General features: G+C 30.5%; 2 protein-coding genes across 45 annotated transcripts in view; one reads left to right on the top strand and one right to left on the bottom strand.

The window, feature by feature from the left end:
- The window catches only part of LOC101256533 (uncharacterized), a 38,612-nt gene extending 30,240 nt beyond the window's left edge, over positions 1-8,372 (bottom strand). For 26 of the 44 annotated variants that reach the window (XR_011214490.1, XR_011214489.1, XR_011214491.1 and 23 more), the window contains exons 1-3: positions 8,194-8,372; positions 6,403-6,470; positions 2,432-2,661 (exon numbers count right to left, since the gene is read on the bottom strand). The gene's annotated coding sequence lies outside the window, so the exon portion shown is untranslated. Of the gene's footprint in view, positions 1-2,431; positions 2,662-6,402; positions 6,471-8,193 lie in introns of those variants that run through there. The other 18 variants (XR_011214503.1, XR_011214505.1, XR_011214523.1 and 15 more) reach the window with 5 other exon arrangements.
- Positions 8,373-11,635: 3,263 nt separating this feature from the next.
- Positions 11,636-13,988, top strand: LOC101256231 (superoxide dismutase [Fe] 3, chloroplastic). The gene is made up of 8 exons (XM_004231483.5): positions 11,636-11,836; positions 11,920-11,985; positions 12,059-12,250; positions 12,486-12,657; positions 13,235-13,308; positions 13,398-13,424; positions 13,530-13,553; positions 13,638-13,988. Exons 1-8 carry the CDS (start codon positions 11,759-11,761, stop codon positions 13,761-13,763), a joined length of 759 nt encoding a protein of 252 aa, XP_004231531.1. The 5' UTR covers positions 11,636-11,758; the 3' UTR covers positions 13,764-13,988.
- Positions 13,989-14,739: the final 751 nt, after the last annotated feature.

Here is a 14,739-nt window from a genome sequence, read left to right as displayed (position 1 = left end):
TCGGGCAAAAATAACATCAAAATCAACACCTTAATTTCATCTTCAAAATTAATGTCCACAGAATTGAGTTGACTCACAATCATATTGAACTCGTTTATATGATCAAAAACGGATCCATTCTCAGACATCTGTAAATTGAATAATTTACGCATCAAATATACCGTGTTCATAGCTGATGGTTTTTCATACATGTTTGACAGTGCCTTCAACAGACCAGACGTAGACTTCTCCTTCACGATGTTGAATGCCACGTTTCTTGACAAAGTCAACCGGATTAACCCTAGAACCTGGCGATCCTTGAGTTTCCATTTCTCCTCCGTCATGGATTCCGACTTCACCCCGGTCAACAGTTCATGAAGATCTTTCTGGTACAGATAATCTTCGATCTGCATCTTCTAGAAACTGAAATCGGGTCCATCAAACTTCTCGATTCCAAGTTTCGAACTATCCATCTTCAGTGATCGTGTTGAATCTCCTTAGCTCTGATACCAGTTGTTAGGATTGAATTCACGCACACACACTAGATGAATGAAGAACACAAGAACTTTCAAGAGAAAGAGATGAGAGATCTATAGAGAGAAAGAGAAAACTCAATATTTCGTGGTAACACCCCGTGAGTAAACTTCCACGGCGGTGAGGTATATTTATATTAATAAATCAGAGTATTTTTTGTTACAGAGAAGAAATAAGAAAGCCTAAAATAAAGAATAAATAGGAAAGCCTAAAATAGAGAATAAATAGGCAAAACCTGAAATTAATCAGGCTCCACTACCTAACAATTACATCACTTTTACACCTCATTATTTACACAAACATTCGCACATAAAATTCAACCATAAAAACATATCATTTTTAAGGCTTAAATCCGAAAATCATGTCACGACATACACATACATTTTTCACAAAATTTCGGCAGACATACTTCATCGTTCATTCAATTCTGAACACATAATAATGAACATATTATCACAAAATCACACTTCATACCTAATCTGCTAGGAAACATACCAACCTAAGATCAATTATAGGAGCCAGTGATAGGAAACATGTAATGGGGAACAATCCTAGTTTCGGAATCGAATTATCTAAGTCTTAAGGGTTTCTTTGGAAAGGGACCAAGAGTAAGAAAAACCATACCTTATTTTAACGTTGTTCAACACTTGAACTTGATGCGCAAAACTTCTCCAAATTCACGTCCAATCCCGAAATTCACACATTACTCGACTAGAATATTACGTTTTGCTTAACATTTTCGGATTGCTTTCTCGTTTGTGTTTTGCGTGCAAGTTCTTCAAGTGTGAAGAACTTTTGTTTTCTGACTTTTTTATCATGTTTGACAGCCATAAAGAAAGTGTGAAATGAGAGAAAGATAGACATGAAGGAGAGAGAGATAAACGTGAAAGAGTTGAGTAGCTTAGGATTAGGTGAATAATTAGACTTAGTCAACTAGGACTCTTTCAAACTTTGAAAATCTGATATAATTAGTTTAGTGAAATCACCATAATTCCCTTACAAAATCATATTAGAAACCTCAATTTAATCTACTTAAATGTTGCTTCCATCGAGTTTGAATCTGTGACGTCCCCATCGCGAAAAAGGGTCCCTCCGGGTCGACCCGACCCAAACTGCCTCATTAATTAACTAATTGATAATAATAATCTGATTTTCCTTTTTCTTAAATCAGCATTTAAATATGAATTAATTTAATTAATTCACCAATATAAATAATCAATTTAAATCATTGCTCCCACCTAGGTTCGAACCGGGGTGGAGCAAGATTTTGCTCAATGGACAATTCCGGCCCTTTCTGTCAAAAATGCCATTCCACCTAATAATTAATTTCATATTTAGGATAATTACATACTACCCTTAGCCTGAAAAAAGACCATTTCACCCCTAGACCCTTCAAACTTAAGATTTCCCCTTTTTAAGTCCGGTAAAGACTCATCCGAGTAAATCTTCATATTTGGGAGCCCTACAAGGCTAGACCCAACCTTTATTATCTCAACTAACTCCCCAAGTTAGTTGACTTAGCTTTCGCAAGGTTTCAGAGGTCTAGTTTTACGTGCATCAATCCGTGTGAACCCGGTCTAATTGTAGGCATTCTAGACACATTAAGCATTATTTAGCAAATCCATTTTTAGGGTTGTTACAGATAAGGGTTAGATTGTCCGTATGCATAGTCATTATTCCAGTAAAGGGTAACTTGAGAATTAAATGAAGACATGATGGTCAAGTATCCCCGCCTCTTTTCTTTCAATTTTGTTTCGAGTGTGAGGTAATAGTTTCTCCATAATATTCTTTCAGATTTTCAGTTATTTTTTTAGCCTTTAATCTTGGGATACCAAAAGTCTATAATAGATAATGTGGACTACTCTCATTAGAAATCGAGTGGCAGAGTTGGCAGTATTAAGCTAATAAAAATGATAACCTTTTTCAGAAAGCCCCGAAATTTCTCAGATGATAAATGCTGTCTGTTTTGGAAAACCATCTCTATGCAAAGATGATGTTTGCTGCATTGAGGTGTCAATATTGGGATTTTCAAGAAAATTATGCCTTGTAGAATATTACAGCAACATAGCAACAACACCTCCTTTTTGTGAGCAGACACCTGGCTATACGTATTGCGCCGCTTAAGTTGCATAACAACCTTCCTTTTTCCTGGATATGAACAGTTGTTCGTGTTTTTAGAATCAATCAGCTATATAATTTAGTTTCTGTTTATACCTGTAGTTTTCTAGAAGAGGTAAACAATATTATATCTTTGAAACAATAGCAAATGGGCAAGTGTAGCTAGTTCACAAAAAATAAGATATTGAAAATTCAGAGATGAAAAATCTACAAGAACAGGTATATTCGTTTATGTTCATGAGTAGCTAAATCTATTTATTCCTGATAATCTCTTGTTGATTATGATTATTTATCATGTCTTAATAATGTTATAATAACCATCTTTAGAAAGTTTGCTACAGAAATATTCTGCGAATAAGTATGCCCAGACTATGTCATCCTAAGGTTGAAACCGATAGGCAAGAAGGCCGTTTAAGGGAGTAAACAAAGTTGAGGCGCTGTTAGGGTAACTAATCAAAGAAGAAAACTGTAGTAGTGACCAGACGAGATGATTATTAAACCATTATTAATACATAATAAATAAGTATAATCCATTAAGAGGTTGGAAGTAATAAAATTTTAGTGAAAGTGGAAAATAATTAAATGAATACTTATCTACTGGATGATGATGTTAATTACAAAATATTAATACTCTATATACTAAAAGGTCTTAATACAGATATAAAAAGAGGAATTTATGATATATTAGTAACATATGAGGTAATAGAAGTAACAACTCAAGGTTGGACTGAATTAGATATATAAGATAATTTTTATGATGAATTTTATTTTGACATAAATGATTTATATGATGATCTAGAGATATTCAGAGATCAATGATAAAATATATATATTGGGTAAAAGCTAAAGAAAACATAGATCAATATGATAAAATAGAATTAGAATTATAATGATTGAACCAAAAAGGTTTGAAGTTTGGCAAAAACGAAGTAATAATAATTATAAGATAAAATTTATTAAAGACCCAAATAAATTAAGTAAACTTTTTAAAATTTTGTACAGAAAAATATAAATGAATAATACAACAAGTAAAGAAAATAAAATAACAAAAACCAAGATAGATAAAAAAGTACGAAAGATATGGAAAAAATTAAAACTCTTATACATAGAATATGAACTATCACAACTTACTAAAATAAGTAACGATAAGACAAATTATTTGATAAATATAATTTCAAAAATAGAATATAAATATGTTTGTTATTTGAAAAAACAGTATGAACAAAGAAATATATAGGCAACAATTGATAGGAAAAATAGATGAAAAAAGACAAGAACTACAACATAGGAAAGAAAGATTAATAGAAAACATGTTAGCAGGAGTATGTAATAAATCAATATTAGTACAAAGAAAAGTTATACTTATGTTAAAAATACAAATAGATCACCTTGAATATAAATTACAACATAACATAATTTATAAATTATAATGAATAAAGAAGAGTTTGCAGTAGATGAAAAGACATGAAAATCAAGATGGATTAATGATAAAAATAATATTTTCAAACCTAGGAAGACGATATAAAAAAAATAGAAAATAATTTATATTTAATGTTAGAAAAAGAAACAGCAAAATTAGAAGATAGTCTAACAGCTATGATAAGAATAACAAAAGAAAATGAAGAAATAGACAAATCAAAAGAAATTGAAAAAATAAAAATACAAGCAAAACAAGAAGTACAACATTTAGAAGAAATAAAAAATACAAGAATAAGTGAATTAGAAAAAGAATTAGCTAGGTTAAAATTATTATATGAAACTAAACAAAAAGAGAAACAGATAGAAAAAGAAAAAGAGCTAGAATTAACTAATGAAATAAAAGAGATGGAACAAAAACTAAATGAAGACCTTGAAGTAAATGAAATAGACGAAAATGAATCAGATACAATAAATGACCAAAAATCAGAAATAAGTGATATAAGTGAGACATACACAGAAATTCTAGAACGGGTAAATAAATCGAAAAAATTAGAAATAAACACAGGAGATATGAATCGACCTAGTACGTCAAGAGTTAAAACTCCAGACGATAGTCCCAGAAATAGTCCTAGAATTAGTCCCAGATGGACACCACAAACTTATTATACAGAAAGTTATCAGCAATCAGATAGAACTAACGCAATATGGAATAGTAGATTAAATAAAAATTGGACACCAAAATCAATAACGAACAATATAATTTCTTAGATCTAGATTGTGTTACAGATATAAATAAAGCAATATTACTATGGATAGGAAATATATCTAAGCAACTAATAGATAACAAAATAAAAACAACAGAAACACCAAGATATATAGAAAGAATATTTGTAGGAACAACAAGATTATGGATAGAAAATCTACCCTTAGAAAGTTTAGAAGTACTTAGAAGTGACAAGAAAATGGATGGATCTCCATCAGCAACAAACATAGATATACTAGATAAATATGAATCAGCAATAAGAAATGAATTTGGAGGTATGACCACAGATATAAGAGAACAAAACAGAGAAAAATAAATAAATAGTCAACTTATGACAAAATTAGCTATATGTAAAATGTGTTATATAAAAGAATACACTTGTGCATTTAAGGAATACTATTACAAAGCAAAATACAATTTAAATGAAGCAAAAGAAATAAGACAACAATATATTACAAAATTACCAGAACCATTTAGCACAAAAATAATTAAAGATTGGAATGATGAAGGATTAGTAGATACTTTAGGAGCTAGAATAAAATTTTTACATCAATGGTTCATACAACTATGTGAAAACCAAAAAGAAAAATTAATAATGGAAAAAGTACTAAACAAGAATTTAGCCTGTTGTAAAAATAATATAGCACCACAGTTTGGATGTACAAATAAAAAGCAAAAGCCTAAAAGGTATAAAAATTATAGAAAAACTAAAACCAAGTATAAACCAAGACGGAGATATTATATAAAAAATTATAAAATAAAAAGATCATATAGACCAAAAAGAAAAATATCCCAATGTACTTGTTATAATTGCGGAAAGATAGGACATTTAGCTAGAGATTGTAAACTACCCAAAGATCCGAAAAGGAAGCAAATTGCAGAAGTAATTATAGATAATGATAAATATATGCAAATAGATTACATAGACTATGAATTAAGTGAAAACGATAGTATATATGAAGTATCAGATATAGAAACTGAAAATGAAGAAGAAAATATTAATCTAGATAATAATGAAATAGATGAAGAAATATAATGTCTGAAGATGAGATAAAAATAATATCTAAAGAAGATTATCAAAATGAAGAATTATCAGACCAAAAAATTATATTTGATAATACAATTTTTGAACAAATAAAAGGAAAAGAATTAGACTTAAGTGTTGAAAAAGTACTTGAAATACCTACTTTGAGAAATTGATTTAAAAGACAAAAGGAAGAATATTATGTAGTTAGATACTAATGCTCGTGTTGTGCACGGACCCAATACATGATTTGGAATTTTTAAGATGTTTGGATGAAAATTATAGAGATGTGTTAAAGAAAACTATGAACTTGTTGCAAAATAAAATTATAAATTTTCTTGTCTTGGTAAATGTGGAAACCAGACATTATCAAGCTAAAAATGTAAATTTCCTAAGGGAACATTGAAGAAAAACCTAATTAAACAGGGGATATCATTATACAGGCATACTCTACTCCCTAATGGTATATTGAGATATACTCTACTCCCTAATGGTATATGTGGTGCAAAATATACTTCAAACTTTATTAGATGAAATCTAAAATCTAATAGATGTGTATGCTCACCCAAAACGACCCTTACTCCAATACAATTTTTCCTCCATCCAGACGTCTCTCCATTATTTGTCTTTTACCTATCAGCAACAAAAAAAATTACACCCCGAGTGCATATAGTTGTTAACTGACGGACAGATATCTTCGGACCAAATTTTAGTGAAACCAATAGGTTCAATGATAAAATGGCTTTGATAATTGTAGGAATACTTCCGCAATAATTTCAAAGAGTATAATTACTTATTTGAAGCTACAACTTATATGCTCAAGACAAAACAGTGAGAAATTCTCTTTCCATTTACTCTAAAAGATTATCCATGTAGCTCCATTTTCAAAAAAAAAAATTATACATGTAACATGTAGCACCTTGACATTAACAAGACAGATGAAACTATACATATACATCAACATAAAATACAACATATTCGATGTAATTCCACTTGTGGGTCTAGGGAGGGTAACATGTACATAGACCAGTGGGTCTAATGTGTACGTAGACCATAACCCTAACTTAGTGGGTAAAGAGATTGTTTTCAATAGACTGTAAAATAAGTTTTATCACATCAAAAGATTGATCTACACCTATAATATCAAATGAATTTTCTGAATTTCAAACTACAAGTAACTAATACATGAAAATACGTTGGTTCCTCGCAAGAAAAGATTCTTGCTAAGTTAATGTGAAATAGTGAAATCACTCACAATAGCTTGTCAATCATAACTTGTCAGATAAATTATAAATTCTAGACTATTTGCTTACACATTCATTACAAAAGTCATAAAGAAACCAGTGAAGCTATATATACATGTGTTATGAAAAATGAAAATGATATTCATCTAATAATTATATGGTTTACTTGAATTCACTATTGTTTTCCTAAAGAGGTGGTATTTATATCATTTGAGAGATGAGTACATGCATAAATAGAGAAGCCGGCAAGTCTCAATGTTTGAAGGTCTAGACAGAAGAGAAAAGGGTGAAGAATAGTAAAGGGATTGCTCAGAAAATGAAATTCGAATAGAATGAAACCTAAAAAAAGATGACGGGATAATCAACTTATGACATTTATGATGAATATCCAGATAAACACCAAATTCTAGTACATAGTTCATGTTGAAATATATCAGTGAGCATTTTCAAAGTATGAAATTTTTCACAAAAAGAAAACTACACATCAAACATGCACCCACAAACAGTTGTGGCTACAAGTATGATGCATAGGAAACCGCACTTGAAAGTCTTTAAATGGCATCCCAGAATTTTTTTAAAAAAAAGTCGCAACCCCAACATCATCAGGCTAACACATGAAAAATGACAGGGCAATCACAAAATCATTTTTCAGCTCACATGAGTTGAGAAAATTTATCATTTAAAGGCCAAAGTAGGCAAAATGGACAAATAAATTGTTCTTGTTGTTTAGAAGCAGTGAACAACAAATAAGTACAATACGCAAAGATTGATCGGAGGAAAGAACTAACCAAAATTGAGAGCTGAGAGCTGTTAAATATTCATACTGACATTTTGGCCCTAATTTCAAATTGCATGAACTCATATAAACCAAATATAAAAGAAAAGCTTTATAAATCTATTCAGCAAAATGTAGGGTTTTTAAAATATAAATTCTGTCATTATGGCCCTAATTTCTATTCTTCTCAATCTAATACGAGCGCTTTTCTTCAGCCAAATGTAGAAATCACATGAAAAATTGAAACCAAAAGACAATTTAGGAGAAAACTAGGTTGATAAAAACTTAGAAAATATTGTATTAAAAAGCGAAGAGCGAAGAAATGAGAAAGAATTACCTTAAATTGCAGGAATACTTGAAGAACACTTCTGTCTATTTTTCTTCCATAACTGAGAGAGATGCCATGAAAGTGGGTTGGGGATGCCACATAGAGAGACAGATGGAAATAGCAAGGCAGCATTGATGCGGTGGCAGAATAACAATGAATTCAATAAGAAAGTATTCCTTCGGTTCATAATTAATTATCATGGTTCCTTTTTTATTTAATTCAAATTATAAAAGCTTTTATAAACATTTTATAATATATATTTTCATCATATTGGTTCAAAAAAAAATTGCTATTTACAATATCTTTTATATAAATTTTAAATATCTATTTCTTAAAATTAAATATCAAATTAACATAATCTAATTTAACTCTAAAAATTAGTCAAATTAACATTCAAAAAGTACAAAATCACAAATAAATGACTGAAGGAGTATTATGCTAAAGTCTGAGATGCCCCTATTACAAATTTAATTCCCAGTCAACCGACATGTTGATACCATTGGTATTTTTGGTATGTGTTCTAGGAAAATGTTTTTTTTTTAAATGGTTTTTTATGGAAAATAATTTTTTTATATATTTTATTATTTTAATTGGTGAGTAGAAAATATTTTCCAAAATTATTTTTTAGTGTTTAATTTATGGAAAAAATATTTTTAAGAAAATATCTCTTATTTTTACTAGAGAGTTGAAAAAAATTATTAAAATTAAATATTTTTTATCAAAAAAATTTAAATTTTATTGGAGGGAAGCGGAGGACTGATGGGGGGTCGCGGGTAGGCGTGGTGTAGGGTGAAAAATTAAAAAAAATGAAATTAAATATTTCTTTTAAAAGCTAACTTTAATTTTTTCTTTGGAGGTGGGGTAGAGGGTAGGGGAAGGGGTGAAAATATAAATTTTAAATTTAAGATATATTTTGAAAATAAATTTTTATTTTTATTTTTTGAGGGGGGGGGGGGAGGGGTTGAAAAATAAAAATTGAAAATGTTTTTAAAAAAACAAACTTTAATTTTATTTTTTTGGGGTAGGATGGGGGGTGGGGGCTAGTAGGGGAAGATGGGGTGTGGGCCAAGATAGGGGTGGGGTGAAAAAATAAAAAAAATTAAAATATTTTTAATAACAAATTATAATTTTCTTTTGGGGGTGGTGGTAGGGGGGGTTGGCGGGGGTAGGAGTGGAGTTAATAATAAAAAATTGAAGTTAAAAATAGTTTTTGAAAATTTAAATCAATAAAAAAAATTATAATGTGAAGTTGGAGGAGAGTTTTGAAAAATGTTTTGCTTAATATATGAATGTAAGTCATTTTCCTTAATTTTGAGAAAAAAATGAATTGATTTGGAATAATTTCCTAAACATTCAACCAATTAACAATGAAAAATTTGAAAAAAAAATTCAGAAAATTATTTTTCTTCATACCAGACATACACGGTATCTCTACTCACTCATCTACTATATTAGAAAAAGCAAAAAAAAAATGAAATACCACATCAAAATTTTCTACTCCTTTTATCCCAGTATAACTTATCACTTTCTATTTTACACTATAATTAATAAATTATAAATAATTTGATTAATTTACCGTTTATCCATAATGATGGATATCAATAATTTATGATAACATAGGACATAGAAAAGATATAAGTTGTCCAAAATGGGTGAGAGTAATTAAGTCATGAACTCTTTTGAAAGACAAATTTGAAGAATTTCAGTTTGGCTTAAGATTTCAAAGAGAAGTGATGAAAAAAAATTAAGCATCATAATGACAAATGTACCCCTAAATTATTATAAATTGTATGCTAATACCTTTCATCATATTTTTTTGGAACATTAGTCTCTCTGCCGTTCAAAAACTAGAGCATATATACCCTTTATACTAATGGACATACATGTGTCATAAGCTTATCCATCGATCCGACATTTATGGATGGATAAGATTGTACCACTTGTCTATATTTAGTCTTCCGTTAGAGTGAAGGGCATATATGCTCTAATTTTAGATGGTAGGGCATCAATGTCCCAAAAATATGATGAAAGATATTTCATACCATTTACGATATAGGTATGAAATGAAAACAAATTAAATTGATTTATTGGGAAAAGACATAAATTACCCCCTGAACTTGTACCGAAAATTCAGTTACACACTCCAATGATGTGGTGACTTATTACACACCTAATCTTGTTCAAAGTGATATTAATATCTCCTTCCGTATACGATCTCAATTCTATAAAAAGAAGTATTGTACACGCGTTTTCATATATAAATAATTTTTTTTAAAAAAAATTAAAACTTTTATCTCTTGATATTTTCTTATACTCTTGCAAAAGAATAAATATTTTGGGTATCTTCCTCCTCTCACCATACTTTTCTCTTTTTAAAATATGTTTCGTCTTCTTCTCCAGTGTTCATAAATTGAATGAAAAATAAAAATTTGAAGAGAAACTAGGAGTCAATAAGTCAATTATGAAGTTGAGAGATGTTGGCAGAGGCGATAGGCGATGGGCAACACCACTGTTGCCGGTGGAACAAATAAAACCTTCAGATTCGTAAAATTCTTTAAAAATCTTGATAACTAATGTGTAAATCAAGCATTTCATTAGTATTCTTTGTAGGTAATGATTAATCAAATATGCTATTGATGATTTGAGACATAAAAATGACATTGTGGTGATTGTAGGTGGTGCTCCGACGAGAATAGAGAAGACAAAGATGGAGAAATCACTTTCTTCTATATTTTCTGAAAAATCTAGGCAATATAATCATGATTTTTATGCATAAATGTTATAAGATGTTCAATAAAAATCATTATCTTTCTCATAGTTATTTTTTGGTAATTTTTTCTAGTGAATCCTCCAGCAAGTTCGAACGGAAAAATCATGAATTTTAAGTTGAAAATTATTAACTTTTCTTTTGAAGTCATCATATTCTTCTTCACTCCTTTCTATTTCTTTTTATAAGTTTCTCTTTCAGGGTAGAGTATTGGATGTGCTTCCATCAAACAACTAATGGTGACAAATGTAGTAATTCCTAAAAAGAACTCAAAATTAAGAAAAATGTAAATGCTTTAAAGAAATTGGGGCCAATAAAAGATTAAAAAAGAAACAAATTGAAATAATTGATATATTAAAAGTTGTAATACATAATTGTATAATGACCAATAAAATAATATTATGTGTTCAAATTTTTCGTTCTAATATATATTTTTTTCTTCTCACGCACCTTAAGGAAGGTGAAGACACTTTATTTGTCATGTCACGTTCTGATGGGTATTAATATCACTTTAAACAAGATTAGATATGTAATAGGTCGCTGCAATAATTTAAACGTGTAACTAACTTTTTAGTATAAATTTTTAAAGAGAAATTTATGTAACTAATTTATTTCGATATAGTAAGTAATGAAATAATTTGGGGCTAGTATTTATAAATTAAAATTATTCCGAGTCGGAAAAGAGGAGGGAGGGAGTATATACAATATAAATTGGTATGGGAGGAGTGAGTAAAGAGAAACTTAATATTTGGGGGCGTAACCTAACCTAACCTAAAAAGGGGTTGGATAAGGGGAAATTGTAAAGCAATGAGTTGGTGCTGTTGTAATCGTCTTTCCACTTCAACTTCAAGTGATTTGTGGAGGCAATTCAATATACCAAATGTTGTAGGTGTTTTGACTCTACGGCGTGGCTCTTACTCTTGTGTTTATGTATGTATTAATTGTGGTTTGTGTTGTTTACATTGCAGGGTTTGAGGCAGAAGAAGAGAAGCGTTTCTGCTTATTATGGCCTTAAAACCCCACCTTATAAGCTTGTAAGTCGTAACTGTTTTTTTTTGTTTTGGGTCAAACTCAAAGTGACCCCTGTTGTTGTTGGTGTTGTTGTAGGACGCACTAGAACCATATATGAGCCAAAGGATGGTTGAGATACATTGGGGAGAGCATCATCGTGGTTATGTTGAATCTCTTAATAAACAAATTGAAAACAATGACATATTTTATGGATGCACCATGGAACAACTTATCAAACTAACATACAACAATGGAAATCCATTACCTGAATTCTCTGATGCTGCCCAGGTAATTTTTTGTGTATTTAAAGTTCAAAGCTTTTCCATTTCTACTAAATTCAACTATATCCCAAGTAAGTGGAGGGGATTGATTACCCATAGGAATAATTTGTATTTACTACATGTGTAAACTTCATTGGATTTTGATAAAGAACCATTCAAATTCATATCTACAACTATTAGTATGTTTTGTATTTTTCCAATAAAAGCACAAGTTACAATACTTATGGATCTTCTTATCCCAGGTATGGAATCATGATTTCTTCTGGGAATCCATGCAACCGGGAGGTGGTGACATGCCTAAATTGGGATTCCTCCACCAGATTGACAAGGATTTTGGTTCATTTACCAACTTTAAGGACAAGTTTATTGAAGCAGCTCTCACATTATTTGGCTCTGGGTGGATTTGGCTTGTCTGTAAGTTGCTAAATGTTTTATGCTTCTTGTGTATGAAATAAAAGCTCTACTAGTCTAGCATTGTTGTTTCACTTCTCCTTGCATATGTTTTTTCTCCAAACCAACTCATTGACGGACAGCTTGTGCTCAGTTGTATAACTAAAACATTTTATAAGAATAACATGTGCTTTTTGTTTCTCAAACTCGTTCATTAAATTTCCTGTTCCTGTCATTAATTTTAATTTAGTATGTTTGACAGTTAAAAAATGTGAAATATCAACCTTAGATTTTGGCCTCAGTCTCTTGTACAGAGTGTGTAAACACCAAGTTCAGAATGAAGTTCTGGACTTCATCTTGTGTGTCAACTCAATTCTCGTACAATTTGGTAGATGCAAAAAGGTTTGGCAAAATTATTATTTCTAGTGATCAAAACATCTATACATGCTCATTTTTCGCAACCTTTAAATATTGAATATTCCTCTAGATCCCTAAAGTTTTCATCGCATGAACCTCCTGATTCATCTTTTGGAAAGTTTTATAGCAGTCCATACATACATCCATCTCCTTGAAGGTAACACCTTCAATTTGATTATTTCAGTGAGCAGAGAGGAGAAGCGTCTTGCAATTATTAAAACATCAAATGCTGTCAATCCTCTTGTGTGGAATGATATCGTGAGGATTCTTTAACACTTTGTTAGAAATTTCATTTTCTTGGTTACCCAATACTTGCATTTTCATTTTGTATCTTTTTGATTTTGCAGCCCCTGATCGGTTTGGATTTGTGGGAGGTAAGTTTGTAGGCGCCCATGTACCCTTCTCTCATTCTCTGAAAGAAATCACAATTTTATATTGAGAAAAGATTTTCATTAATACTTGGTCTTTCTATTTTGCAGCATGCTTATTATCTGGATTACAAGGTAACCAACCAACCCACAGTTGTTCTTCCCTTGTGCTTTATTTCTGCACAAGATTTTTCTAATGCGTGTCCTCTCTTTTGACAGAATGATAAAGCAAAGTATGTTAATGTGTTTATGAATCATCTTGTTTCTTGGGATGCGGCATTGGGACGCATGGCTCGAGCACAGGCCTTTGTAAATTTAGGGGAACCGAAAATTCCTGTTGCATGATCATCAAATCCCTGTGCAAGAAGAGCAGCTAGTTTAGTTTAGTAGAAAGAAAAGCTTGTGTTCCACTGCAGAATATAATAGGTAGGTAGGCTTGTATGTTAGTACTAAACCTTATCATCTTGTGCGTTCATTCCATGCACATGTACTTACAATGATCAATGGTACATTTCTTTTGTGGATCACAACAAATACATTAATTTCATTGATATATAAAGGCTTAAGTCATCTGGGGCCCCTTAAAGTTGTTCACATAATTTACTTAAACACCTGAACTAGGACTTATACCTATTGAACACCTAAATTATCAAGAAATGTGCCTATTAAACACAAAACGTTGATGTGGCAAAATAAGTGTATCTCACTGCTGCTGAGCGTGTGAAAACACTCTTTTAATTTTTTTAAAAATATTTATACCTACTTTGTTTACACTTGGCATGCATTGACTAAATATAAAAAAAAAATTTAATTAAACATAAATCTTTTAAATCATTAAAAAAAAAAAACACCTCCACACTCATCTTCCTTCAATCCACCATTTTAAAAACTTCAAATTTCTCTTCCTTTTGTTATGATTCATTTTTTTTCATTTTCTGTAAACAAAGTACCTGTTAAATTTTCAAGAAGAAGAAAAAATGGATCATTTGGAGTTAAAAAATTGACCAATATCTGTAAATTTTTATTTTCAAAAACTCCAATTGAGCAACTATTACCATTCATAAACTTATTAGAAATGCTATCAAATATTTGATATAATTTAATTTCTCTTTGTTGTCGATTTCAAAATAATTTATCAAGGTCGATTATATTTACAAAATCGGAATAGTCGTCGGAGGAATAGCATATAACGAAGAAAATGAAAGAGGAAAACATTTGGTGGATGAATTTGGAATGAGATGGGGTTAGGCATTTTCTTTTTTTGTTATGCAGAGGAATGGTGATTGTGGAACAACAGAGAAGAAGATGAAGAAAAAAAGGC

The sequence above is a fragment of the Solanum lycopersicum genome, chromosome 2 (genome assembly GCF_036512215.1).
Source record: "Solanum lycopersicum chromosome 2, SLM_r2.1".
Lineage (NCBI taxonomy): Eukaryota > Viridiplantae > Streptophyta > Magnoliopsida > Solanales > Solanaceae > Solanum > Solanum lycopersicum.
This window is presented reverse-complemented; position numbering and strand designations above follow the sequence as displayed.